The sequence below is a fragment of the Gasterosteus aculeatus genome, chromosome 10, assembly GCF_964276395.1.
Source record: "Gasterosteus aculeatus chromosome 10, fGasAcu3.hap1.1, whole genome shotgun sequence".
Classification (NCBI taxonomy): Eukaryota; Metazoa; Chordata; class Actinopteri; order Perciformes; family Gasterosteidae; genus Gasterosteus; species Gasterosteus aculeatus.
The window spans coordinates 7,451,204-7,476,718 of NC_135697.1; the positions used below are offsets into that span (position 1 = coordinate 7,451,204).

Here is a 25,515-nt window from a genome sequence, read left to right on the forward strand (position 1 = left end):
TGTAGCACACATAATTAAGTTGAAACCAATGCTATTCTCGGTCCCAATGTACACTGTGGTCCATAATTATTAAATATGACTCATTTTCAAATGAGAGGCTTCGAGAACATTTGCATTGAGAAATGCGTCCTCTGGCGCACCGGAGGACCGGTGTGCGGTGTGTTGCCTTCACGTACTGTCGGAATCTTTATTATTATTTTTAAATGGTCAAACATAAAAAATAATTGTATGTATGGAATTATGGAGATTTAAGTCCAGAATTAAATAATATGTCCACCTTAAATACTTTAAACCACATTAATCAAAATGTGCTAGGTGAAGCATGGTTGATCTGGCGTGATTGGTTTGTAAGGTACATTGTATTAACCTGTACATTGTATTACAACTGTATTAAGAAAGAAAATAACAACGTTGTCCATTGTATTCTTGATAATATATGTCTATGTAATATTTAGGCTACTGTTGTGTATACTACGAGGCATCGGCAGAGGAAGCTCGAAATTACGAGCACCACGTGGAGGCCTCACAGAATCCCTTTTTTTTCATTACGAGGGCTGATGTCATTCCAAAACTTAACTCGCACTCCCAAGTCACCGCGGTGAGTTGCTCTCCTCCTGTTCTGCCGTGAAGTCCTCTCCCGTGTCCGGCGGGTCGCATCACAAGAACAAACAGGAGGTGAAATAACACGAACTTCCTCCTTCCTGGGACGAAGCAAGAAGGCGTTTTGGTAGCAGAAATCCCGGGACCGGAGCCGCTCTTTCTGCGGGCAAAGGCGGCTGAACAATTCTCCCTTTTTTTTTTTTAAAGTGCAACCTTTAAAAAAAGAAAAAATGAATCGGAGCTTTAATAGATCGCAACCTCTGCGGAATGCGGATTGTAACGCCGTGGAGGTGAAGAGCAAGGTGAGCCTTGGGCGGGTTTTTATGTCATTTAAATGTGGATTTGAGGAGAGGATTGAAGCGTTCACATGGTCGTCTGCTGCAGTTCAATCCGACCAACTGGATGAAAACTAAAATGAATCTTCTCTGTGCGGCGAAGCTCTACTTCGCTTTCTGAATGTTTCCGTAATGTGGCACTTATTATTGTCTTCTTATTTCAGAGCGTGCAGATTGTGCTGATTTGGCTCTTTCCCTCCCTGTCACGAAGCTTTTTTGGGGGGGTGGGGGGGCAGTAACAACCGAGCCTTTGACTGGTTGTTGTGATTAAAATATCTTTTTCAATCGGATGTTTTTTGCAACATTGTTGCTTTCACCGCGTTTCTTTTGCGCTACACAACTTTGCGTCTATCCGTCGCTTTTTGGGTAGTTTGTGACGCTGCAATGGTGCCATGAATTAAGTCAACCACTTAAGTGGATTTAACAGTGCGATTTGGCTGTTTTGTCGGTTTTTGTGATAAAAACAACCGACTTCTACAAAATGTGCGCGAACTTTAAGTGAATTTTGACCCTTTTTTTCTCTTTCGGACCTCATCAAACGCACCAGAACTACTTTCAGACATTGGACATCACTTTGATACGTTTGTCTCCGCTCCGAGAGACCGTTTTTGTTTTTTAAATAGTTTGTGACGAGCTGACTGTAGCGCGTGTGACTTTATAGTCCTGCCAGATAAAAACACACGTGTCCGATGCACGAAGCGGGAACAAAACGGGAACTATTTCGACTGTTTTGTCGCAGCCTCTCAAGGACTTACGCGAACATGTTTTCCCCCAAATTCCATTCAAGTGACGAGTGTGTGTGTGTGTGTGTGTGTGTGTGTGTGTGTGTGTGTTACACATCTATGTTCACACATGCTTCGACCATGAGTGTATCAGCACTTGTGTGCCAAATTGAGATGATCGTGAGGGGACTCGTTCAGTCCAGAGGTTATTTTATTATTATTATTATTATTATTATCCCAGTCTCAGAGTTGTGGTGGCACTGGCAGAGACTAGATGCAGGGGAGGTTACAGATACAAATAAATAAAAGACAGGGCATGTCTGATCCACGATGCTTGGACAACATTGTTATTTAGGTTTTGTGTTCCATCCGCAGAGACAGGAAGTCGTTGCTTTGAGATGGTTTGTTTGTAGGTGGGGCCGACCAGAAGCTGCCAGGCCGGGCCGGTTTAACGCCACTGTCCCGGGCGCTGACTCACTGTCCCACAACGTCACAACGTTTACCTTTTTGGAACAGATGTAACTCATTGCTCTTATTTTGGTTTTACTTCCCCTGGTTTTGTAACGAGCAACCCTAACAGGTAACGCTCAACACCAAGTATCACCTGACTAAACCGGAATGGCGGCCCTTATCATGTGCATACCTGTCGAATGCGTAAGGGCGCACACACCGTAGCAGGTTCCTCAGAAGCGGGTGGTGGGTTGCAGAAGGTGGGACGCCAGAAGGAGCCCCCTTTGAAATGTTCAAAATGAAATCATCTAATATGCCGGAACTGGATATTTTCCGATTTCCCTTTTGCATCTTACTTTCACTTCTTATGCGGAAGGTCTGCGTTGACTCTGCTCCAGTAGACGTCCCATGACCTGAATGACGTAGGAGTGATTGTTGTTCTGAGTGCACCGGCCTTTCGGTTGATGCGTCAGAAATAACCAGCAAGTTAGTAAAAAGGGTTTCAGTCCTACAGAAAAGCCTTTTAGAAATCGCCGATCCCTGTTTCCATTGACTGGATTCCCACTGGTGTGTGTTTTGGTTGTCCCAGGTGCGAGTGATGATCTGGGTCCCCTGGGTAGCGCTGGCTAACTGTTCCATAGATAAGCTTATCAGCGATCACACTGGAGGTGTCTGGCTGTCTGTCGTGGAGCTGGTTTCACTCCCGTAAAGCTCTTATCGGAGAGGCCGTGGGGGGGTTTGGGTGGGACTTTACTTGCCTTTACCCATCCACATTTTGAAGATGTTTTTCAATTATTCGCATGTTTTCGGTTTGAGGCCTTTCCCCTGAGTCGCACACCGAGTGGCGTATTTGTTATGTTATTAAAGCCGTCTCAGGTGAGTTGGATACCAGGTGGGGACCAAAGCCGCGCAGATGAAAGACTAGAAGTCAGTCATGTTCCCCTTTTCCTTCGGCGTGTGTGTCAAGAGTTGTTGGCGTGTTTCAGCCTGTTGACATCGCTTTGCCCCGATTGGTCGGGAGGACAGGTGATGTCAGGGTGAGCGGAGATGTATTCTTAGGTTCGGGTTCAGTGCCGAGGCCCCGTGATGAATCGTCCCGTGTTCAGACTTGTTCGCACCAGAGGGCCGGGTTGTGCTTGTGAAATCGGAGCAACGACCGGGCTCGCGGAAACGCAGGAGCGAGCTGGAGCTACTCGGCAAGTCGGGTGTTGAAGTCTCTGCAGTGTTAATTACAGTTTGGTCACATGTTGGTTTTGCTTTTCCAAGTGTTCCGCACTGAAGACTCGACGGGCCTGTTTGTCAGCGTCTTGCTTCATCTTGTGCGAGTTGGAATCCAAGCTGCGCTTTAAGTTTGTGCAGCAAACCGCACACCCGCATGGGGACCCGACCCCACCCCCACATATCAACTTCTAATTACAAAGCTGGTCAACGTGTGTCCCAACAGCTCTTCTGCGTCAGCAGTCGGCCTCTCCCTTCTCCTCCTGCTGCTCCCCTCCGTGATCATCACCTGCACTCTTCTCCTCGGCTGTGAGCTGATGATTAAAGTAACAAACTGCACCTTCGCCCTACAAATTACGTCCTGTGATTCAGACTTCAGTGTGTGTGTGTCAGCGTGGTTACATGGATTCGAATAACTGGCTTAGTCGGACTGAAATGGAATGATCCGTTTCATGTAAACACCTTTGTCCGACTATGTGCGGCCCGACTGCGATCCGATCAACACCCCTGGATAACTCGGTCCGATCCAGTTGATAGTTCGACTATTGCGGCATGTAACGGTGAATCAGATGAGGAACTGGACTTTGCGTCTTTGCGCATGCTTGAGATCCCGACGGCGTCTTCTCTCCGTTATCAAATCAGCCGATAGCGCCATACGCATTCGCTGTGCTCCCATTAACATCATGCAGACATAGTAGAGGGATGTAGCTTCACCTTGCTCTCCGTTCACCATCTTTCTCGTAATGTTGTTGTTGTTGTTGGTAGTGGTGAAGCGGTCAAGTGGAAATGGCTGTATCACAACTAGTTGTAATGAAAACAGCGCCACCTATCGTATCGGATATGACATGCTTTCGGCCAATAATTTGATTTATTCACTGCCATGTATATTGGGATAATAGCACCTCCCCCCGAAAGAGAGCATAGTCCGACTAAGCAAAGATTCCAATTATACCATCATGTAAACACGCTGTGTGTGTGTGTGTGGTGGCTTTTATTGAGCTTTTGAGCCTTAAATCTTCTCCGACCCTCAAGTCTGCTCTTGAATCACGTGACGACCCCGCAGTGACCCTCCGCCCCGCGCTCATCGGTTGGTTTCGATGACCTAAACGGGAAAGCAGTAGCGCAATTGTTCAAGTCCGTGCTGTTGCGGGTGGGAGGCGTGGCTGGTAGCCGGGGTCATTTCTATGAGCTGAGACGGCTTACTCATCCAGCGGGATTGTTGTGCACATTCCTCTTCCCTTTTTCCTGCTGTTTTCTCGGTCAAAGTTGCGTGTCATGTGGCAAATAAAGATACATAAAAGATGTAAAAGCAGCCCTGCTCTTCTACACCTGAAAGTTTAATTTAATATTTAATTCTCAGTGACTGTCCTGGTTGATGTCCCCTTCTCTTTTCGTCTTCTCTTCAGTATGGGGCGGAATTCCGCCGGTTCTCGGTGGATCGGGTCAAGCCCGGCAAGTTTGAGGAGTTTTACAAGCTCATTCTGCACATTCACCGCATCGCCAACATGGAGGTGATGATCGGCTACGCCGACATCCACGGGGACTTGCTGCCCATCAACAACGACGACAACTTCTGCAAGGCGGTGTCCACGGCCCACCCGCTGCTCAGGGTCATCATACAGAGACAAGGTAGGTCGTCTGGAAAGGCTTCCTTTTTGGCCTCCTGGTCAACCACGGGACGACTCCTCATCAGGATAACTCGCGGTGTGCTTTTAAAAAAAAAAAAAAAGGTTCAAATGAACATTTAGAAAGATTCTGACGGTATCCGGTATGTGGCAGTATTAACACAATTATTTATTGACCCGGTAAAGGGCCGCCGGCTGACCCGAACAGCTGTTTGACGCTCGCTGGCCAACTTGCTCTCCACTGGCTGGCGAGTTAGCGTGTTAGCTCGTTAGCGTGTTAGCTTGTCGTGGCTGCTAGTGTTGCCACCAGAGGCTAAAAAGACTTGCAACAAATTCTTTTCTTATCCAACGTAACTTACGTCAGATTTTCCAAAACCCTCCAAACAGCGACAGCTCCTCGCTTGGGCACACGTTGTGTTGGTGCGTCTCTGGTCTCTCGTTGTTCCTCACGTATCGCTCTTTTTCCGTGTTTTCATGTAGCAACAGAGTTGCTTCTTGTTGTGAGCTGTACCCAGCATGCGGTTAATTTTTATAAATGTGCAGTTAATAGTGTTACAAATAGTTTATGTGTCACAAGCTGTTGTGTGGTGGTGTTTAACCCCCCGTTAAAGAGTGTTTGTTGTGGGTTATAACCATGACTCAATCTCAACACACGGAAGACAAGTAGCTCCGACCGTCTTGGGCTGCAACTACTGTTCTGGCTCCAATCAATCCAACCTCTCACAGAATATTTCCTCATCCAATTAAGCCTCTCTTCCTGCTCTGGGAACTCAAGGACTTTTTGTTTACCTTATGCAGGGCTTTCTGAGTGTGTCTGTGTTTTTGTGTTTCCTGCCCCTCTTATTGGCTGGATCCGCCTCAGTCTGTGTCTGTCTGCCTGGCTAAGTCTTGTGTCTTATCTAGAGGAAGGGCTCGCAGGCAGATGAACGCGCACACACACGCACGCACACACACATGCGCACTTACACGCATGCACACAGGCCGGTGCCTTGGCAGCCCCATAGAAATCAGGTCATTGAGCAAAGCCTGTATCCCGGCATACCAGACATTACTGGGAGACAAAAGATCTGCGTGAAAAGAGAGACTCCTTAGTGAGCGCCGTCCCGTTAGTGTGTGTGTGTGTGTGTTGCTGTGTGCGTGCATGTGAGTGCTCCGAATGGGAACCAGTCCTTGTCTCTCCCTTTCCCCCTCATTGATGTCTGGAGTGGGCCTTGACTGCCAGCCAGCAGGCTTATAAATTAATCTATCACCATTGACATCCATTCATACCCTCGATCCTTCCTGGAATGTCCCTCGGCCGGTTGTGTAATGGACGTGTACTCTCCAGGGTATCGTTTTAATCGCCATCCAGTGGTTCATATTGTAAAGCTAGCCACCGTACGTGGAATTATGTTCCGGGGAGGCAATGGGCTTCCCATCGTGAATAGAGAACGTCTTCAGAGCTCGTACAGTTTGAGGCTTCAGGTCGTATCTTTCTGGGGCAAATTCCTTTCCTCCCGTATTTACTTTGGTAGTATGCAGAGGTTAATGTGTGTAACAGAGGTAATCTCGTGAGCATTTCACAAAAAGAAGCCAAACGTATTGAAATAAGAACTAGTAAAAATATATTGCAGGAAAATTAACTTGTATAATGTCTGCAAAGACACCAGTCCTGTTAAAATGAGACAACTATTCATTCCCCACTCCCCATAGTTTCAAGAACTCCGTCCCCGCCACTTGCTGGGAAATGTCCCTGACCCGTTAGTACCAAGTTACCCTTTTTGTAATGCAATTAAAAAAATAAATGCTGCCTTAAAGCAGCAAAGGAAGTGACCCTCGTTAAAGGTCAGATTTTAGTTACAAAGTGGCCTGTGTGGTGACGTAAACAAAACGCTGACATGGTGATGTCGTTACGGGGCATGTGCACCGATGGCTGAGGCAGTCTGAGCATCTTAAGCCTCACTGCAGCCTATTGTAAGCCGGCAGACAAAGGGGAGTGTGTTTTTATTGCGAGTACCTCATGTCTGCAGAAGAGCAGCCCTGCGCCCAGCATGCTGGTGGTGACCGTGTCGGTCAGTGCCAGCCACTTGGCACAGGTCATTGGCGGTGTCAACGTGTCTTCTCAGTCAGCAGACCACCCCCGATGAGAGACTTCAGACACATAAAGACACTGTGACTCACAGGAAAAGGACATTCAGTGTAGTGACTTCACCAGGATTGGTCTTTCATGTGCATGTGGGTGTGAAAAAAAGTGTGTGTCGCTCTATTTACGCCGAGGAAAATGTTACATTGTTCGCGTTCGATATCTTTTCAAAATGAGCAGCCACAAAGAACGGAATGTGAAAAAAAACCTTCATGGACTCTGATAGTAAAATAAAGATATTTAAAGGCTTTTGTGAACAGAGAACAAAGACTATGAGTAGGGGTAAAACAGCCATTGTGTTGTGTTTTTTTTTTTTTTTTTACATCTTTAGTATTTCATATCCTCTAGTTAGACCCTCACCTCTACCCCGAGATCAAACCAGAGACCAGTTCCAGTGACGGGGTTGTGTGTGCTTTTATCTGTGTAACAATAGGTCTGTATTCCATCGTGTGTGGCTCTTTTTATCTACCTGACTCCCCCCTTCCGGGCTCGGATTACCATTGTTGGTGGGATCACTCGAGCGCGTGCTGCAGTTGTGTGGCAAAGCAACAGTAATCCAGCTGATGATACCTGTTGCTCCCTGCGGAGAATGACGGCAACTTGTTCTAATGGTGACTTTACATGTAGAACAGAGGCTCATCCTCAACAACCTACAACAGCGTCTCGGCGTGGATGATTGCACGGTGCTCGCCTGTAGTCAGAACAAGGGGAGGTTTAAGGGATAACACCTGTGTTGTTTGTATTTAAAACCAGGAAGTCCGCTGTTTAAACATACGAGGGCAGATTCAAAGTCAAATTTTATTATTTGAAACCGCAACAAAGGTTTTTCACTATTCGTTTTCCTTGACTCTTTACAAAGGAAGCAGACTTTATTTTAATATATCAAAGAGAACCTACAGAGGGATGATCTGAAGGAGTGTCTTACTATATGCAGCCACAATAAGTGCTACTTTTTCAGCAATGCGTTATTTGCAAAATGATGAATTGTTAAAAAGCAGGAAAAACTCTCAATCTAGTTGTGCACACGGTGGAAAGGGAACCTGTCTGTTGAATTGTTTGGACAGGCCGTCTGTTTGCGGTGTAACAATTAACTCAAAGAAATTGATTCAGTCTCAACTTGGACTTGGACAGAGAGGCGATCTATGGACATCAAAAGCTGAGGTAAAACATGTCAGTTTGTAGACAGACTGGGGGGGACGGGGGGTGGTTGTCACTTCACAGAAAGGTCTGTACTGGGACACTTCTACGTCTCTCATGCAGACTCAATCGGGAGGGGGGGGGGGGGGGGGCGATGGGATGGTACGGTACGCATCAAAAGATGTCTGTGTGAAGCGGCTCTGTATGCGCAGGTGGGCTTCTTCTTCTTCTTCTGCTTGGTCTAATGTGTTGGCATCTCACTGTAGTGGTTCAACCATGTGTGGTCGACTGATGTTAGATTCAGGGTCACGTGCACGTTTCTTGAAAGACAAACAATGGAACCTGCTGTGCCGCACGCATTTTTATCAGAGGCATTTTGAGTTTTCCTGGGCTCAGTATATGGTGAGTTTATCTAGGGAAACTACTGCAAGCACTAACTGTTCATTCATGTTCTTTCCTTTTGTGCAAATGAGGACATAGATAATGAGAGGGAACACTGCCGACACCGTTGGGTGAAGATAACTCTGACAGGAAAACCAGCCACTTAAGCTCATGAATTTCCACATTTTACCAGTATCTTTTACTGTCATCACATTAAAGAAATAATGTAATGTACCCTTGTGAGAACAACATCTATTCGCACCAGTCTATTTCGGAGTAGGGAAGGACCCGGGAGGGAAAGTTGTTGATGTGTTGAAAGGCTTTTAGAGCTGGCTGACGCTCTAGTGGTTATTGGCTTTCCCACGCTACACTGATGACTAGTAATGTTGATGGCGGACAAGCAGGGTTCAAATATGTGTTTAAGTCTGTGTGACTTTTACCTATAATCGCGCTAATGGTCGACAAAAAACAGCCTCGATCCAAGACAAATGCGGGCCTGGTTTTTGTAGTTGTTTTTGTAGCCTGTGCACCCAGACTAAACGCTCGACAAAGAGAAGAGACCTCTATTTGGCAAATTGCTAGATGTTTAAATAAATAGAGCAGGCGATGTAGGCCCAGGTCCGGTCTGTGTGGCTGCAGATCTTCGTCTGCTAAGTAAACGTGGCACCACAGCAACCAATATAAAGTGATGCTGGAAACCAAACGGCAGCGACGGCAGTTCCATCTGCCATCCAGATCGGTGCCGTTTCCTCAACGACGTGGACCGCGCGGTCGCTTGGAGATCAAATAAATGCCATTGTTTTGTTTATTTCTCCGGCTGCTCTGGCTGTCTGCACTTTCCTGGCTTTCCCCACGTGAAGCATTTTTCTCTCGAGCCCCGGTCTTTTTTCCGAGATATTAAACATCTGTATCACACTGTGATTGGGATCATTTGTTATCATCTTACAAATACCCACACAGACACGAGGGTGGTTACGTGTAATTGAGCACATCTCTAAATCCAAAAAGCAGCTATTCAACATGTTTTTCCTGGTTTTCTCACTCACTGTCTGTGTGCTGTTGTAGTGGCCGACTGCAGGGACCCTGTCAGCACATCTGGCCACTCTCACAGCCAAAGGGCTTCTGACGGGTGTGTGTGTGTGTGTGTGTGTGTGTGTGTGTGTGTGTGTGTGTGTGTGTGTGTGTGTGTGTGTGTGTGTGTGTGTGTGTGTGTGTGTGTGTGTGTGTGTGTGTGTGTGTGTGTGTGTGTGTGTGTGTGTGTGCGCGTGTGCGTGTGTGTGCGCTTTTGTCCACATGTCCTCTCCACTAAACGCGATTGTGCGGCAGATGTGTCAACGTGCTCGGTCATGGTAGCTGTAGGTCAAGGCTTTGACCCCCACGACATCTCTTCCATGTGGACAAGAAGAGGAGCCCCCTCGGTAATTAGGTTTGTCTCTTCATCCCGGCGATGCCTCCCAAAGCTGATTTTAGTCCTCCAACAGTGGGATTAGAATAGATCTCTTGATTAGTGTAAATGATTCGGAATGTAGTCATGCCAGTGTGCAGCTTTTTTTTTTTTACCGCTGTGCTCTTTTGGCTCGCTTGTATTCCGCCAGCCGCTTCGTAAACTCGAATACCGGCTGCACAATCGAATGCCACCAAGGGCAGAAAGAATCCTTTTCCTCATTCCGGCAGATCTATTTTGGTCGCGCGTTGCCTCGATACTCCCTTGACGGAACACTCGAGTGAGTTTGAGTGTGGTCCGTTGTGCTTGTGGTGCCCGCTACCTCTAGTCTTTATGCGCCGTACCAGAGAGCAACCTCCGGGCTCTGCAGCCAAGTGTAAGGGATCGCTGTAAACAACAGGCTCTGCTGCTCCTCGTAGGAAAAGATCTCATTTATATCTCCTCCCCCCTCTGGGCTTCTACGCTGTGCCTTTTTTTTGTTTTTCCCCTGAGGGGTTTAAAGTGTCCAATTCCGTTCAGATGGGACGCCAGTAAACTCCTCGGCTTGATCATGTTGGTCCACATTCTGGAAGGCAGTTTTTTGGGGGTTTTTTTTAAGGGAGCTCTTCAGACTGACGCTTTTCACTTAAGAGCGCAGACGTGAGTCAATTGTCACAGGTGAGAAAACCACCACGGTAGACTGTATGGAGTCCAGCTCCATCCTGCCTGCCTGTTGTCCTCTTGTTGCAATCCGAGCCAACAGACAGCGGGACAAACCTGTGCACCAGCCACTGTCCTGTATGGGATGAGACAAAAAGGCCTTTTTATTCCATCTTTGTGCAAGTTTGACATTGATACTTTGAGAACACATCTGGGTCACATTCGCAGGGAGGCAACGAGGGTTAAATGTACCTCTTTTTTTTTTCTTTTCTTTTGTGAACGCCTCATCTGGGGCAAGTGAGGTGTTGAAGCCCTCAAGTCCGTGTCTGAAAGCTTTCCCGGCTCGCTGCGCGTGTGGGCGACACGGCGCACCGCTGCGCCCTACCAAATAAATCCTGGGCTCTACTGGGAAAAGTTTCAGTGCCGTAAAACCTCCTTTTAGGTAGGGTGTGTCTCTCTCTGTGTGGGGTTCGGGCGGGGGGGGGGCAATTTTCAATAAAACCCGTGTGTGGCCCTTTCGCTGCATGTCTTTAGACAATGCCAGCCACAGTTAAAGTGTGATGGAGATGCCTGGTGCCTGCCAGCAGCGGGCCAGAAAAGAAGAAGAAGAAGAAGAGGAGGCCGGTGGGTGGTGTTGGTGGTGGGGGGGCTGCCTCTCTTTGTGCCTGTTGAGTGCAAAGCCTCTGCAGACCAGCTTGGATGATGCTGTAAATCATGTCGGCTGTCACAATAAGGGACAAACATAAATCCACACTCAGCCTAAACTTGCAGCCGGACTCAAGAATGCATGCAAGCGCACATTCACGCTGTTCTGCCACAACTAATTGTAGGTTCTCGTTGACTGCGTCACTTACCATTAGAAGTCTTTAGCTGGAACTGTAACAAAGCGAACGAGGCACACTTGTGCTTTGAGATTGTTCATGTGCATCACAAATCCCAGCTGACGCACGTCTCGGGCCCTTCTATCTGTTATTGAGGCGTGGGAGGGAAGGTCCCGTGTTTTTAATTAAACTTGTAAGGCAGAACTATATTGGTGTTTGTGTTTCCAAAGTCCCCACTTTCATTTTGGTTTACGACCCCGCTTTGAACTGCGTCCTTTCTCCCCCACACGTCTTTCCAGACACCGCGGTCTGTGTCGGGGGGGCTCCTCCCGAGCATCTGTTGGTCACGTTCGATATGCGTTGCGTGGGTTTATTATGGACCTTTTTCAAACCCACGGTCAACAATGTTCGCTTTTTGGTTCCACGCAGTCACAAATTAAGGGAACAAGAAAATCGCAGAGTTTGTCAAAACGTCACCCGTCTAACAAAACAACTCAAATGTTTTGACGCGCGCGCTTCCGCAAGGATGTGGTTAGATTTTCAGTTCTTCGTATCGCTTAAAAAATGGCGTATACACACAGCTGCTCTCGATTTTGAGGAATGCGATCACACCTCCACAGACCTTCTGTTATGATTACTCTGATTTCTGAAAAGCTCAGTGGCTCAGTTGAAATCAACCTTATGCTGCTGCTAAACAAGCTGAGAGACGCAGGCGTTCTGCTGGTTGTGATGAATATAGCCAGTCCTTCAGGGACAAACAAACAACTTCCTAAGCCCCCACCAGCAGGCCACTCCTCTGCCGCACGGACCTTCAAAGAGAGAAAAACAAGCTTGAAATACTTCTATGCCTTATTTCTTTTCCCCTTGGCGTCAGGCTTGGAAGTGGAGCGACATTCTGTGACGTGTGCGGCCTAATTTCCAACTGTGTGTAGGTTTTTGTTCGCTTTTTATGTTGTCATAAACATTGGCCGCCAGGTTTGTTTTTGGAAGTCCCCTTGATAGAATTAACAAGTCTATTTTGCTATGCAAACCGATTTTACTTTATTTTTGGAGCTGCTTATTATTATTTATTATTATTATTATTATTATCATCACAGGCTCCTATAGTGACTTACCATTTCATGCTAAAACAACATGCTTAAAAACATTTTTTTTTTAAAGTTCAGTTTGATAGATAATGGTATTTAGTGAGTTTGTGAGCTTTTAAAGGGGGTGTTTGGTGGACTTTGTTTCCTGCAGAGCTACGCAATCTGTCCCCCTATGCAAAGTCTTTATGCTGAGCTAAACATCTCTTTGCTCTAGCTTAATTTTTCGATGGACATACCTGATGTTTGGTATCAATCTTCTCGTCCAACTCTCAGCAAGAACGCTAATAAGCTCATCTCCTAAATTATAGATCTATTTCTTTAAAATATAGGAATATTATTATAAATCCACAATACTTTTTATGGTGGTATTTTCAACTCATTCAAATAGAACTAAAACATTACTCATTGAGAAATGGAAGAGAAATCATATATATATTTATCACATAACCATCTTCAGCAATCGTATAATGTTTACGTTCATCTGTCTCTGCTGGTGTTCTCTTGGAGTGGTTGAATCCAACTTTGGGAAATGCATCGAGTTGATTGTAAGGATTCATCACAGATATTAATCCAAGTACAATCTGTAATACTTTAAATTTAATATTTATAATATTATATTTAAAATGACAGGTAATGATATAAACAAACGTAAGAATAGATTTCCCCTGAAAACCGGGCTGAGACGATACTGGAAAAAGGTTTGGAAAAACGGTAGGCAGTGGAAATTTCCCAGGCCAAGATTAGAAAGCCGCCCTGAGCGACGTGAGGGAGGAGGGTGAGGGTTTGGGGTTGGAGTGAGAGGGGAATATGGATGCTGGCCTGGGTGGATGTTAGTGGGTTTTTTGAGGGAGGAGTTGCTGGTTTCGTGCCGAGACGGTTTGCTGTGAGACGGTTCGCTCTGGTTCCCTCTTAATTACAGTCCTGCTGGAGGACAAGGCCAGGCACGCTCTTTGTGCCGCTGGAAAACTCAAGTCCACACATAGAGATGTGATGGACACAAGGGCAAGCTTGAGCAAATGAATTGTTTCCTTTTGGGAAATCTTTCATTTAATCTTGCTTGCAGCTTGCCTAGAAAAGCTTTTGAACCGTCACTGATGGACATATTGCATCTGGTTTAAAGTAATTGTTCCACAATTTACGACCTTATCCCAGTGTTTTTGTTTTTCGTGATGGGATTCTGTAGTCTTCTCTTAGTAACTTTTGGTTCTGTTTAACTGACGACTTAATCATCTGAAAACCAAAATCAAATCAGTTGAATCCATAATCTGCAGAACGACACCGAGGGTTTCTGGCCTGGGAGCCAACATATAGCGTTCTGCGTGAGCCAGCTGAGCCATGGGAAGTGCACGGGAGCCAGCACAACATCAACCTTGCGTTGCCCCTGCAGAGGGTTATTTTAGGAGTCCATAATTACAAAGGAGGGACTGACTTTGCTTCACAACCCCTCAGCCGCACCAAACGCACTCACAAACGGCAAAAGGTTTGCTCCAGGTCCCCTCTAGGTTAACGCCGTCCTCGCTATGACAGGCTCATGCTAACTGTTGGTTTAGTTAATAAACTAATACAGATCTTACACACACACACACGCTGTTCCTGAAAGCAACCAGACCTTGTAGCATGTGATGTTATTTATTTCCCTCCTTGTTGATGACCCTGGTTCAGTAGTTCACCGTCCCCAAGGCTAGAAAACCAACTAACTCCACTCAACATGAAAGCCTGTGCAAACACGGCTGTATGAGCTGTGCTCAAATGCGGTGTATGAAATGTTACACAAACGTGTCTGTCTGACTCGAGGTCCATGTTTTTTTTTTGGGGGGGGGGGACCTCTGGATCACTACCCTCCCAGTGCTAGAGGAGTTAAGGGGAACAATTACTGTGGCTAAGTGAGTATAGCCATATATAGGTCATGAGGCTAAAACAATGAGACAAGCTGTCCTGCCACCTCACGGGCCGACCGGCATTGTTCAGCCGCGACACACTGGAGGGATTTGATTGGCTAGAATGGAGCCAGTATTTCTGATTGGCTATCGCACATCACCAGAGCTAACGGTAGCCACCGCAAAGCTCATTTAACATGAAAGCCAATCCTCTCCGATCAAGAGGGTCTGATGCAAGCGACTTATTCATGTCTCACTTGTGTAAATGATTCCTCTGGGATGTAAACGTTGGCTATTTGGTTGTGATGTTTTTCTTTATCGTAGTCGGTCTCTTATCAGCTGAATGATTCAGAACTGCACTTTTTCTGCATTTTCTCACACACTTTTGACTGATTCAGGGTCAGACACCCAGCATGACAGGAAATTGCCCCCCAAAAAACTTTTTTTTGTATTGTATAAAATTATTTAATGCAAAATCTAAAATTCCAGATAAGTGTCTTTTCAACAGCAAGCAATAAAAAAATCACCCACTGTTTCATACCTTCTTTAGTTATCGTCGCATGGTAAACTTCTGGTTTACTTTTTTCCCCTGTGCCCAATTCCAGAAAAATGCATTATTGGTGCATAGTATGAAAAGTACAATACACTACTAAGCAAACTAGGGTTTAATCTAAAGCCTCGCTCTTCCTTAAAATGTGCCCTCATGAGCTCCTGAACTGACTCCCAGATGTCTGGCAGCGACAGACCGACATGCTGTGAGAAGGTGCTGCCCCTTCTGCCCCTTTTCCCTACCGACCCTCCCCCCCTCCTGCAGACATGTGGGCATCGAGTTGGTGGTTGAATCAGGCCAACTCAGCACTTCAGGACGTGAGAGGAAGGAAAAGAATGGAGGAGGGGAGCAACGAGCCCTGACTCTTGTCCTGATATGAATTGTGTCCCAGAGACTCGCCGAAAACAATGGGACACTGACTGCTCATGTGGAAATACTCCCACAGACAGCTGTGTGTGTGTGTGTGTGTGTGTGTGTGTGTGTGTGTGTGTGTGTGTGTGTGTGTGTGTGTGTGTGTGTGTGTGTGTGTGTGTGTGTGTGTGTGTGTGTGTGTGTGTGTGTGTGTGTGTGTGTGGTGGGGGGGGGAGAGATGTGCAAGTGGATTTGGCTGCAGAGACTAGATTAGGTAAACAGTCAGTGGAGCGATGCATGGAGCCAGAAGAAGCAGGGATATGTGTCACCACACACAGGAAGTGTGCTGCGTAGTGGTGTTGGTGTTTCACAGGGGCAGACGGGACTCGGGCCTGTTGAAGCCTGCAGAGGGTTTACCTGATCACACCCTATGAAGGGTGGGGGGGGGGGGCTCACCTGGAGGCCAGGAAGGGGTTTTTCATTGACCTCATGTTCATTACTGTGTGGAAGTCACACCCATGTCGATGGAAGGATCCACCACGTACCGCAGGAAATCTCATCCCGAAATCTCCTGACCAGGAAGTCCATATTCAGCCGACTATTGTTCTGAATGGCTACAAAGCAAACGCACACTGCCAGAGCGTCTCAATAGATGAGGTGTGTGTGTGTGCGCGTTTGTCTGCTTGGGTAAGGATGAAAAATGACCTCACCCCGCTTCGGAGACAACATTTTCTCTGGCCACTTAGAAGTCAAGTCGCAGTCGGATTATTGTTCTTGCCCACAGTGTGAATCTGATGAACGTCTCCAGAGGCAGCTTCATAACAGAGGATCACGTTTCCCAAGGGTTGATGGAAGACCTTCTCAGCGAGGCGTCTTCTGTAGGACGGACTGTCTCGCCCTTTCTCAACCCCCCCCTCCCCCGCCCCTCAAACCGGCAGTTGGCAACCAAATCAGAATTTGCTGTATGATGGCGATGTCACTGTTTGCACATGTGTTTTAAAGCGTGCTTGTTGGGTTCTTTCATGTTCTTACCCGTTTATTTGAATGTCACACCCTCTGGCATTTTCTTGGTCTTGTTTTCACTCAGTGTGATTGTGACCAGAGTCAGAGTCAGTCACAATCTTTCTAGTCTGCTTGTTGTCACCTGCAGCCGATAAAAAGATAAGAATGTGACTTAAACCCAGATTAGAGGATGATGGTGGAGGTCACAGCTAGGACAATAGCAGATGTCTTCCTCAGATCCCTAATGGCTTTGAGGAAACTGAAAAAGGTCCAAATAATACCGGTCGCGTCTTATTTCCCCACGTGTTGGAGGAAAAAATTCTTTGGTTATTTTTTTGGGTTTGAGTGTGGGAGACAAATTGACACAAGTCTTTGCCAAATGCCTTTAACAAGGTTTTGTCATTTGATTGCACGAGTGTCGTTATGCCTTCAATCTTGTCTTAGAAATAAAAAGTATTGGTCCATCTTCATGTTATGTTTCCATTACCTTTTGCATTCCGTGCTGACGTGTATTTTCGTCACATGGGTCAGTGAAGGCATCGCCTCGGCTACCTGTGGGCCGGATGGCACAGTGGAGCCTAAATCTACGGCATGCGTTTTCTTGGTTATAAACCTGGACGTGATCAGCAGAGAGGCAGTTGGATTGGGCTTGTTGTATTGAAACGCGACAGTGGGCCCCCTACCAGTGATTTTTCTCTGAAGGGGGGTGGTGGTGGTGTGTAACACTTGACCAAGTGTTCCTTTTTTAAAGAGCACGGAGGAATGCAAGAGCGGTCTATTCCATCGCGCTTCTCTTCCTCCTCCTTTTGATGTTCCTCCCTCCCTTCCCCTGCTCTAATGTCACAAAGCAGGTTAATCTCCTCATTAACAGCCTCATGTACGCACACGCCCTTCTCTCAAAATAACTTTCTCTTGGTCTTAAACCCCAATTCCCTGTGTGTTTTGGCGCAATGTTTGCTGGCGTATTGGCCGTGTGTGTGTGATTGATTGATACCTTACCTGCAGCCGAGCCTTAAACCGGTGACCCCCGCCCCACGCGGGCCGAGCCAGAACGGAGCAGACAAGGCAGCTCCATTTAACGCGTCCCAGATGTGCGCCGCGGTAACTGCTGGTGAAACGAGCGCGGGGAGTGAAGGAATGGAGGGGGTGCGTGCAAAGAGCTACCCACAACACATTTGCATGCAGAAGTTTTTTTCTTTTCTTTTTTTTTTTAAGTTTTATTTTTAATCCTTTCTTTTTTTTTGCATCTGTTCTTTTATCGACGAGACGTGTTGAAGCGATGTACATGCCCACCCACAGATGTTCTATTTATTCTTTTATCAGATTTACCCTTCTGTATGCAGTAATGGAAGAGGGATTCAGATCCTTTGCTTAAGTAATAGTAGTAATACTATGAATAACGTGAAGATTCCATAAAGGTAAAATCTATATGTATTTTTAAGTCTTCATAATCCAGTTTGGATCTTTTTTTTTAAATTGATTACATAAGATTTATCTACACTGGTGTGTTATGTTCACTTTTACTTTTTAAAGGAACTAGTAGCTGTTTTGAAGTATTTTTTTTAAAGCAGCAAAGAAACATTCAAGTAAATCACAAGAACCTCAAAATTCTACCCCAACACAGTACTTGTACAGATGTATTTAGTTATGCTCCACCGCGGCCTTTACGTTCGCTCTCTTCTCTGCACCTTTAACGCAGCAGGCAGAAGATCACAGCGACTTCCAGTAAGTTTCAACCCAGACCTTCAGAGCAGCTGTCGAATAAAACCGCGTACGTTTCATCCAGCTTCTCCAAATTTCCACCCAGGCACTGACTGCCTCAACCTCCCCTGCAAGAATGTGAAATATGTTTTTTAAATAGTTGGTCTTTATTCAGTCTGCATTCCTTTTCCATGTTAGTGTTAGCTGAACGTCTTGGCAGGCGTCTGCCCCTAAACACACAGATGGACTTCCAGGCCGTCTCCAGTGGAGGACGAAGGAGACAGCCAAGAGTACTGGTTGCTTTGGTCCGTTCCTCACGCTTACGTGTGGGCGGCCCTTTTTGCGAGGGGCTCCACGCGTGCTTTAACATTGACAAGGGGGAAAACGTGATCTGATTTTTTAAAGGGTTTTTGCTTCAGATTATTCAGACGGGAGAGGAATGCGGCGTCCTTCGCTGTGTCTGGATGCGTTGCATGAAACTGTGAAAACGTCTGAGACCACGCTATGAAGAGAAAGCAACAGAAAAGGCCTGCGCATTTCATTAAGTCATGTATTTTCTAACGTGAACAGGACAAAAAGAAATGCTAATGCTGCTACGGGGAAGATCTCTGAGTGGACATGTATGCGCGCCGTACTGCAGCGCATTGCACCGGGCCGTCTCGTTCTGTCATCTGCCGTTTCACCCCGTTCTGCTTTTGTTCCATATTCGCGGTGGCTTTGAAAGTGAGCGAGCCGTGTGTGCTGGTGTGTCCGTCTGTGGGGCCCGGGGATGAAGCCCACTGCCACAGCATCCAGTGACCTAATGCGAAAGGCAGCAGTAACGCCATTCTCCATTCTCTCTGCGAGCCTCTTCTCCAGGGATTGTGGACTCTCCTGTCACTAAGCACTTTGTCACGCTCGGCCGAAAACCCATGATGGTGGCGTGGGGGTGGGGGGGTTGTTGGGGTCCAGGAATGTCACTTGCATAAATGGGACCGTAGCTGGATGCAGACACAGCGTCATGCCGTAGGTCGCGGGTCGCAGACAGAAGTGAGCGGATGAATATATCTTGACTGTTCTCTGCAAACTGCTACTAAAAAAATGAAAAATATGAACACAGAATGTCAACTTGTCACGATGGCATCTGCAAAGTAAACACTAGTTAGCAGTTGGATTAGCACAAAAACAAAGCAAGAAGGAAAGCGGTAGCTTTGCTGTATAGATAGGGAGCTGGTACATTTTGTTCCCTAACGGATTGAAAATCCCCACGCTATGTAAACGTTTTAAAATAATCAATTGGCCATTTTAAGTGTATCAAATCAAATTTGGAGCAACAGGTTTTCACCAGAACAATCTGTGCTAAATGTTGTGTAGCTTTATGCATCTCCGCTGATCGGAACAGGCGGATTGCTTGGCCTCCGTTGTTGCTATTTGCAGCTTTTCTCGTAAAAATGTGCAGAGGTCGGCTACATTTCTTCAAAGCGGTCTGAAAAGGATTGTTTGTTTGCAAGTTGCTGTGCTGCTCGTGTCCTGAGTCCAATCACGGAGTCAAAATTTCATTAGTGGGGAGGGCAGGGTGGTGTCACTCCCCTGAGGGGGCACCACTAAAGCTGTTAGCGGGGTGTTGATGTTGTCGCCTGCACCCCAAGTCTCGCGTGCACACAGTAACACGGCTTCCTACTGATAGTTATGCTTTAAAATGAGAAATAATTAAAAGTATCAAAATGAATAATATAGTTCTTGAATCGAAACACAACAATGTTTTGTGGAGCTTTTTTTTTTTTTTTTTTAAATAAAGATGGATACAGCATGTTCCTCCATTTACGCGCTAGCAGCCGTAACACTGGAAAATCGCGCAGAACTAGTGTGCGTTCTGGCTCGTGACCCAAAAGTGCTTAACACAGGGAGCCAACTTTCACAAAGCGCTGTGTGAAATGTCACACATGAAGCCGGCCCCCAAACACCTCTTCAAACAGTACAGGTCTCCGCTTGCACGTAGTTATCCCTCTTTAGGGGAACCAGAAGCATTTAAGTCCCGTTGAGTATTCCCTCAGGAGCCAATGATTTCACATCAGCGCTCGCAGAGCAAAGCGTACACTAACGCGGATCAAACCCCGTTGATTTAATTTCCTTATGACTTTTTAATACTACTCGCATTACGTGGCACATTGCATTACCAAAGCGTGAGACGTCTCTGAAACGCTTTATCAGAAATAGATGTGCATCTTTTCCTTTTGGTTCATTTCTCTCGTGGCGTGTTTACGAGTGACGAGTCGGCGGTGGATGTAAGAAGACCTGCCAGGAACGAGTGCGCACAGAGCGTAACGGTCGATCATAAAACTCTTTTTTTAAAAGACTTTTTTTTTTTATTTTTTATGGGAGATGGTGGAAAAGCAGTGGGACTTTGAAGGGCTTTCTCTTCACAGCTTTGGTTAACTAGAGGTGCGCTGCAGGGAAACAGGAGGCATTCAATAATAACCCGAAAGCCAGATGCAAGCTACTTTAATTGGGCGGTTTCTCTGCCCCCAATGCAGCGTCACAACAGCACATTTCAGGACTTAGAGGATGATGTCTGGTTGTTTGTCATTCGTTATGGCTGTGAAAAAAGATTAGCAATAAGCCGGCGATGGATTGTAAAACTGCAAACGGCAACATTGCGAGCTTCAAAGGGCGTGTTGCTTTGGTTCAAAGCAGAACACGCGCTTTCTTGTGAAGTCATGCAGGTCTTCAACCTGTTTGGAGATATCCCCAACCAGGTCACCCACCACATTCCTCGACACACGCAGACTCATACAACTTGCCACACACATCAGCAGGCAGCAGAATGTAGGAGTCACCCAGAAGCTGTCTTTCCACCTCTGACCTCTTGACCCTGTGTGGGTTGTGGGTCGGAGTTTTCAGCATCATGTGGTTTTCAGCTCCATTATTCCTAAATTGAACACTGTTTTCATGATTACTTTTATGTCGGTGTGATTTTATTTTCAATCCATCCAGCTGTGTCTGACCTCTCAAATGATTCTTACTCACTACTTACTACTTTACCACTAATAAGTAAATGTTTTTGTTTCAGTGAATGAATGTTTTTTTCCATCCCTGTCAGCGTTTAGCTTTGCTATTAGCCGTCCTTGGCTTGTGAAAGCGTCAGTTTAAAAGTGACTTAAATTTAGTATAACCGCTGGTATTTGCCTAACTAATCACTTCATATTACATACTAACATAATAACATGTGTTAAATAACATTGTGAGAAGACAGAAAAAACCTGTGCTTTTCTAACCGGCTTTGATCTGAGCTGCTGTTTAGTCTGCAGATGCCTCGCAGTCACCCGACGGTCTGATTAGCGGGTTTACCCATCATGCTTCAGTGTAGCAGGGATTATGTGCGTCAGGGATGGTTACGATAAACTGTGTGATCGGCTGGAACGTGCTCACTTAGTTTAGGTGTGTGTGTGTGTGTGTGTGTGTGTGTGTGTGTGTGTGTGTGTGTGTGTGTGTGTGTGTGTGTGTGTGTGTGTGTGTGTGTGTGTGTGTGTGTGTGTCATGTGACTCCCACACTTAGCAGGATCAAGTCAGGACCAGAGAGCAGTGACACCTGATAGTTCGTTCTTACTGGGCCTCTTTGAAGTAATCCGTGACCTTTTATGAGATGGGTCTGGAGATTTAGAAGAAGTCTTTTTTTGATGTGCAATCTCAAGAAAGTCATTTTCTTTTTAAAACGACGTGGTGCAGCTCGTGGACATGTCAAACACACGCCCTGGACTTTTTTGTTTTTGTCTGTGGGTTTCTTTAAACAAATGTTGCCTTCACGGGCTTCTTATGAGATTATGAAGGAGAGCTGAGACATAACTAGAAAGCATGCTTATGCTTGTGCACGTCTTTGTTCTTCTGAAGACGCTGGTGCGGTGTGGTTTCAGACTGGGGGGGTGGAAGATGGAGGGTGTTCCCCTCCTACACGGTTCCTAATTCCTATCGTGGTTCTCACTTGCACTTGTGGCAGAAATTCCAGCCCTGGAGCAAATTATTTGTCTGGATTCAATCAAGTCAGCCACTGGCAGGACATGCCCAGAAAACTGAGAACACGTTGAGTTTGGTGTGCACATCGGTTGATTTGGCATATTAATAAACGTCTTCTTTAGACATTTTAAAAGCAGCAAAAGCTGATAAGATGTGTCTTTATCTGGTACCGTGCCGTTTTGGCACCGTAGTAACAACATTATTTCATGCTGTGCCAAGAGACGTCAATCTACTTTATCGGCCTCGTTCTTATTTACCGCCCCCCCCCCTCCCAGTTTAGTCATCAGCCATTCCCCATGTGTACTGCTGACACCCGCAAAAAAAAGCTGCTTCTCCTCTCCTGGCGGTGACTTTCGCACGGTTTCCTCCCCCTGCAGACCCTTCTTCTCTGAGGCCGAAGCAAAACATACTGCTTACTCAACATTCGGCTCAGGAGGAGCAAGAGGTGACGGTGAAGGAGGAAGGAAGGAAACTCGTATTAATGAGTCAGCATTGCGTAGGGAGAAGTATGGCAGGCGTCCACGCTCACTCTGGGGGGGGGGGGGGGGGGCGAAGGGTCGACTGGCCAGCTGGCTCTGCTGCTCGGAGGCTCTATATTCAGTGCCCTCACCCTTCCACGGTGTGCTTTTGAACGCGGGGCCAAACAGTGTGCTTGCCCATAATCATTTTGGGAAAGCAGGTGTCCCAGACAGCAGGGGTACGGATGACTCATCGCTGTTGTTGCCATGGAAGTGCAGGAGCCTGATGCTCCCGGCTCGGGACCCTAGCTTCCTTTCACGTCAGGCTTTGCTGTGTCCAGATATCCTGTTCGTCTGGGAGCTGGAGATTACAGAGCTAACGGGTTGTTATGTGAGCATATTCTGTATCACCGCTGGCCATCGTGTCTTCGTGTAACTCAACATTTCTTTCCCTCTGAAGTGTGACACCTTTTTAGAGCACATTTCTCCTTCCGCTTCCAAAGCCTCGGCGTCCATGAGCATGTTTGGCTGCGGCCACGTTGTTCTGAAGAAGCTCGTCCTTTTATAAAGGGTTTCTTTGTTGTATTGATTGCGCCGTATCTCTTCTGGGTAAACGTGATTCCCTAACTGGGATGAAAGCACTCCTCTTCCCTCGCAGCTCATTCTTTTAACATTGTATTACATCCTTTGGGGGGCTTCTTACAATATCCGGCTAGTGGAGGACCGTTTGTTTTGCACTGCTGGGTGGAAAGTACATGTATGTGCCTGTGTAGAAGTGCACAGCGGAGAGATCTACAGCTGCTGCCCGGTAGCAAAGGCGTGGCTGCCCTCTGTCAGCTCGGGGAGGAATGCTCTGCACACTCAGCGTTTTATACCGATATATATGCACACACATTGAGCGAGAGTCTGAACTATGAGACTTCGCGTGACCTTTTTCATCCATAGGTCGGAGGAAATGATTCGGGCCGTGTTTGTGGCTTTAGTTAGGAAATACAATCTGTATAATTGATTAGCCAGTCTTTCAAAAGCAAGGGTATTTTCAATCACATCTGGGCGTAGTTTGATCAATGGTTGTTTTGAGGAATTTGCGAAGCAGGCGGTTTGATTTTAACGGTTTAGGCAGACTCGTGCACATCCTTAGTAGTTCCAGAATGGAAACTTTTTTTCTGTTGTCAACTTTCCAGGTGCTCCTTCTCTTCTTTGTGTGCCTCGCGGTGTTGACATTTTTCCTTGTGGCCCTTTAACATCTGTATTTCCAACTTGAGTTGCCTCCATATCAACAACGATGAAACCTAACGCCTGACACTTTTTCTTTGTCTCTTTCCGTTGCCTCACAGAAGAGGTCGACTACGAGAACTACGGCACCAACACGATAACTCGCAGGAAGAAGGCGGTGGTCGCACTGCGCAACAACGACATCAACCGCAAGCGGCCGCACATCCGCATCGGCATGCCGCAGGACTTCCGGCCCGTCTCCTCCATCATTGACGTCGACATCCTGCCTGAATCGCACCGCCGCGTCCGACTGTATCGCCACGGCTCGGACAAGCCCCTCGGCTTCTACATCCGAGATGGCACTAGCGTGCGCGTGACCCCGCACGGCCTGGAGAAGGTCCCCGGCATCTTCATATCGCGGATGGTGCCCGGGGGGTTGGCGGAGGGCACCGGGCTGCTGGCGGTCAACGATGAGGTGCTGGAGGTCAACGGCATCGAAGTGACGGGGAAGTCCTTGGACCAGGTAACGGACATGATGATCGCCAACAGCCACAACCTGATTGTGACCGTCAAGCCGGTGAACCAGCGCAACAACGTGGTGCGCAGCAGCAGGATCTCGGGGAGCTCGGGCCAGTCGTCCGACAGCAGCGGGTCGACCGGTTACCCGAGTTTGTCAGTGGCCTCTGTGGCGGCGATGGCCTCCGCAGCCCACGGTTACCAAGACGACCTGGAGAGCGATGAAGAGACTGATATCGTCATCGAGAACAGCCTCAAGCGGCCGTCTCAGAGGTCCAACGCTTCGCTGGCGTCCAGCGCCTCTCGCGCACACCAACAGGTGCCGACAGCGGCTTCAGGCCCGGCGGCACCTCCGAGCCCGCCCTCGCGTCCTTCATCGGTGGTCTCCACCGCCTCCTTCCACTCCCAGCCGAGCCTCAACGGAGGGTCCCACCACCACCACCAGCACCACCACAGCAGCAGCCTCAGCTACCAGCTCCACAGGGACCTGAACCTCCAGCAGTCCCAGCAGCGTCATCACCAAGTACAGCCTCCGCATCACAGCAGCCACCCGGCCCTCCGCCACAGCAACGGCAGCCTGCACAAAATCCTCAGCTCCCTGAAAACAGACCCGCGACACAGCCTCGCACTGCCGAGGGGGGGGGTGGAGGAGGACGGCACGGTCATTACCCTATAATACTCGTAAACACACACACACAGAAACATCCCAACTGCTCAGAGACTTAAACTGGAACACCAGGCCGGATCAATATGAGCTTTAGTGTGTTTTATCAGATACTCATTTTGTGACTTCTGTTTGTTTATATGACATCATTGATGATTGGAAGTTACAAGCCAGGAAACAAGGAAAATGCATTGTGTATATTTCCTGTATTTTTAAAGTTGTCTTTGTCTTTTATCAAAAGATTTGTACGTGTGTATGTCGAAAGCATCAGAACAAATAACTGTTTCAGGCAAGTCCACTGTATAGTAGAATTCTGAATGTGCCTACAGCCTAATATCTTTTGTTAGTGACCACTTTTATTCAGATCAATTCCTTTCTTATTACTGGGACCAACTTGGGGTTGCTTATGGATGTTTTTAAAGAGTAAATCTATATTTCTTATATTCTGATAAATGCTGTTTAGAGTATGATTTTTTTTTTTAATAGTTCTTTTATGCATTGATGATTGTGATCAAATCCTTGTATCTGTTCCAATAAATTATTCTCTAAGTCTGCAAACGAGAAATGTGATGTTTGGTCCAGCAATTTCTGGAAAATGCTTTAATTTTG

At 46.9% G+C, this 25,515-nt stretch overlaps 1 protein-coding gene across 1 annotated transcript; it reads left to right on the forward strand.

Annotated features, from left to right (window-relative positions):
- Nucleotides 1-309: 309 nt before the first annotated feature.
- pard6gb (par-6 family cell polarity regulator gamma b) lies at nucleotides 310-25,464 on the forward strand. Its single transcript, XM_040189249.2, has 3 exons — nucleotides 310-902; nucleotides 4,732-4,954; nucleotides 23,849-25,464. The coding sequence occupies exons 1-3, from the start codon at nucleotides 831-833 to the stop codon at nucleotides 24,916-24,918; spliced, it is 1,365 nt and encodes a 454-aa protein (XP_040045183.2). The 5' UTR covers nucleotides 310-830; the 3' UTR covers nucleotides 24,919-25,464.
- The last annotated feature ends 51 nt before the right edge of the window (nucleotides 25,465-25,515 follow it).

What these genes read in the sequence shown, in the direction of transcription:
- pard6gb (XM_040189249.2), top strand. Translation starts at nt 831, where the DNA reads ATGAATCGGAGCTTTAATAGATCGCAACCTCTGCGGAATGCGGATTGT. An exon ending in CCGTGGAGGTGAAGAGCAAG is followed by an intron (nt 903 to 4,731) that starts GTGAGCCTTGGG and finishes TCTTCTCTTCAG; the next exon opens with TATGGGGCGGAATTCCGCCG. An exon ending in GGTCATCATACAGAGACAAG is followed by an intron (nt 4,955 to 23,848) that starts GTAGGTCGTCTG and finishes GTTGCCTCACAG; the next exon opens with AAGAGGTCGACTACGAGAAC.